Source organism: Miscanthus floridulus, chromosome 8, assembly GCF_019320115.1.
Source record: "Miscanthus floridulus cultivar M001 chromosome 8, ASM1932011v1, whole genome shotgun sequence".
NCBI classification, from domain to species: Eukaryota; Viridiplantae; Streptophyta; class Magnoliopsida; order Poales; family Poaceae; genus Miscanthus; species Miscanthus floridulus.
Genome location: NC_089587.1, coordinates 77,501,465 through 77,504,217, shown reverse-complemented (window position 1 = coordinate 77,504,217; position 2,753 = coordinate 77,501,465). Strand labels below are relative to the sequence as shown.

Sequence of the window (2,753 nt, the reverse complement as noted above, 5' to 3'; positions counted from 1 at the left end):
GTGTCATTCTACTGGTTGGGGTTGGCATGCTGAGGCGGTGAGGTGGGCCTGACCCTGATGCAAATATCCATCCCGTCCACTTTGGCTTGGCCCAGCCAGCGTATGTCCAGTCCAGTCCACTCCAGAGAGCTCTGGAACACCGCACCGCGCGCACCACTCTCTAGAAACCACCACGTCCTTCTCTTCTTCCTCACCTCCCTCGTGACCTCACCCCACCTCACCTGAATTTAAGCACGCGCCACCGCCACCGCCACCATTCCCCTGCACTGTCGCACTGACCACCGTCTCACCTCATCACTGCTTTCTGTTTCGCTCGTCATCATCACCCTCCAGCCGGCTCGGGAGCGAGGGAAGGAGCACCAACGATGCAGCACGCGGCGCTCTCCAACAACTTTCACCCCGCCGTCGCCACCACATCGTCCCCCGCCCCTCGTCGTGCGAGCTGGCCCAATGCACGACCCTTGTCGTCGGTGAGGGTCCGGTCCTCCTCCATGAGGAACGGCGGCAATGGCTCTGCCTCCACCGATAGCCTGGACCACCTGCAGAGGGCGTCAATGGCCAGGCAGCGGCAGCAGCAGGGGAGCGCTCCAGGTCCACGGCCTAGAAGGGTCATCCACACCACACCGTTCGGTGAGTGCGCGCGTGTCCTCAACTTCTGATGATGAATTCATGATATTCCGGTAGCAATTCATCACCAAATCGAATCGAATTTCTTTCTTGATGCCTGACAGGGCTGTGGGACAGCTTCCCGGAAGCGAGGACGCTGGACCAGATGGTGCGGACCATGGAGCGCATCATGGACGGCGACGACGCCGCCCGTTTCGGCGTCGTCGTGCCGGCAACAGAGGCGGCGGCGGCGGCTCCCACCGCCGTGCCGCGCGCCGACAGCGGGCGGCGGGGGCGGACGCCGTGGGAGGTCAGGGAGCGCGCGGGGGAGTACCTAGTCCGGTTCGACATGCCCGGGATGGCGCGGGACGACGTGCGGGTTAGCGTGCAGGACCGGACGCTCGTCGTGGTCGCCGAGAAGAAGCAGCAGCCTGCTGCTGCTGGCGGTGTCGAGAAGCAGGAAGCGGCAGGCGGCGATTATGAGGAGGGAGACGACGAGGAGGAGGCGTGGCCGGCGGCGAGCTTCGGGCGGTACAGGACACGGGTGGAGCTGCCGGAGAACGTGGACGTGGAGAGGATCGGCGCGGAGGTGAGGGACGGCGTGCTGTACCTCACCATACCCAAGCTGTCGGCGGGGGGCAAGGTCGTCAACATTCAGGTGCACTGAAGTGAAGTCACGAGCTGCTGCTGCTCTGAATTCTGAAACGGGACGGATCAGATTCAGGACGATGAGCACCTGCTGCGTGCTTCTCTGTTTCTGGATGGGACGAGAGCGACAGCGATCTACGGAGTAGCTGCTACTTCTTCCTCTTCTTCCTTTTTTTTGTTTTTGTTTGCTTGCCACATGGTGAATTTTGGTACCACAAGGTGTAATTTTTGAGCTGTTTCAAACAAATTCCCGAATCAGGGCTTCTTTGGATCAAAGGAATTTCATTTCATAGGAAAAATGTAGGATTCTCAATTCCGTAGGAATGGTTACTGTGGTCTCATTTGGTTTGTACGATTGAGGCGTAGAAATTTTGGAGGAAAGAAAACGTATGAAAACAAACACCCAGTCCAGGCTCTTGTTTTGCACAGGACCAAGGCAAATCACAGGCGAAGACAAAGAGGCCGTTTGGCAGGGCTCCCCGCGAGCGGCTCCGGCTCCTTCCAAAGCTCTGTCAAACGGTTGACAGGACGGCTCCGCTGCCAAAGCCTAAATGAGCCGGAGCCCTTTTTCTATTGCGCAGACGGAGCCCCAAAACCAAGCTCCTTCTTCCTCGGGGCGTGAAAGGACGCGGTGGCCCTCCTGCTTTGAGGCCTGTTTGGATGGAAACCTAGAGTACTTGCACGGTAAAAAGTGTTGCCTGAAAATTGTCTAAAAATTGATGGAATCTGCCTGGCCAGGTAAGTTACAGGATAGTTCGTTTAGTTGGAAGCTTGTGCCTGGAAAGGCTAATAAAAGATACAGTACATATTTAAAAGCTAATAAAAGGTATAATATCATATTTAAACATACACGGTTATGGTCTGAAAAAACTATTGTGAATATAAAGTGTGCTTTCTTGTCTAATAAAACTTTAATTTCTTTTGTTTAAATAATATATATGAAGACAAATAAAGGATTTAAATAAATAATAGAAAACAATAACCTACACATAAAACAGTGATATCAATGAACAGTAACTGCACCAATTTGATATCTGCCGGTAGGAAATCCTTTTAGCAGTAACAGTAACAGTCTAAGAAATATTTGAAACAGCACAGTGCGTTAATGGATAGTTCTTCAAATATTTAATAGTAGAAGATCATCACATCGTACTTGATTGCATGCCAGGCAAACAAAGCAGCACCAGGCAACCGATTTTGCTCGTCTGGGCGTTGAAGCATTGCCTGGTGCAGGCAATGACCCAGGGTTCAATCCAAATGAGCTCCAGGCAAGCTCCAGGCCACTTGCCGACCAGGCAAATGAGACCTAGGGCGTCAACCAAATGGGCCCTCAGCGCGTAGCAGCCAGGCCAACCGGTTTCCTTGCGTACGCATGCTTTGCCTTACGTAAAGAAGAGGAGGAGCTTGTAGCAAAAATATGAGAAAATATAGGGTTCCTAATGTAAAAGTATAAGAGAAAAATAAAACAAAAGGTGGCTTCAACAATTCTGAAATAGGCC

General features: G+C 53.0%; 1 protein-coding gene across 1 annotated transcript; it reads left to right on the top strand.

The window, feature by feature from the left end:
• The first annotated feature begins 209 nt into the window (after positions 1 to 209).
• On the top strand, positions 210 to 1,604 carry LOC136472674 (small heat shock protein, chloroplastic-like). Its single transcript, XM_066470379.1, has 2 exons — positions 210 to 630; positions 732 to 1,604. The coding sequence occupies exons 1-2, from the start codon at positions 366 to 368 to the stop codon at positions 1,271 to 1,273; spliced, it is 807 nt and encodes a 268-aa protein (XP_066326476.1). The 5' UTR covers positions 210 to 365; the 3' UTR covers positions 1,274 to 1,604.
• Positions 1,605 to 2,753: the final 1,149 nt, after the last annotated feature.

What these genes read in the sequence shown, in the direction of transcription:
- LOC136472674 (XM_066470379.1), top strand. Translation starts at nt 366, where the DNA reads ATGCAGCACGCGGCGCTCTCCAACAACTTTCACCCCGCCGTCGCCACC. An exon ending in CATCCACACCACACCGTTCG is followed by an intron (nt 631 to 731) that starts GTGAGTGCGCGC and finishes GATGCCTGACAG; the next exon opens with GGCTGTGGGACAGCTTCCCG.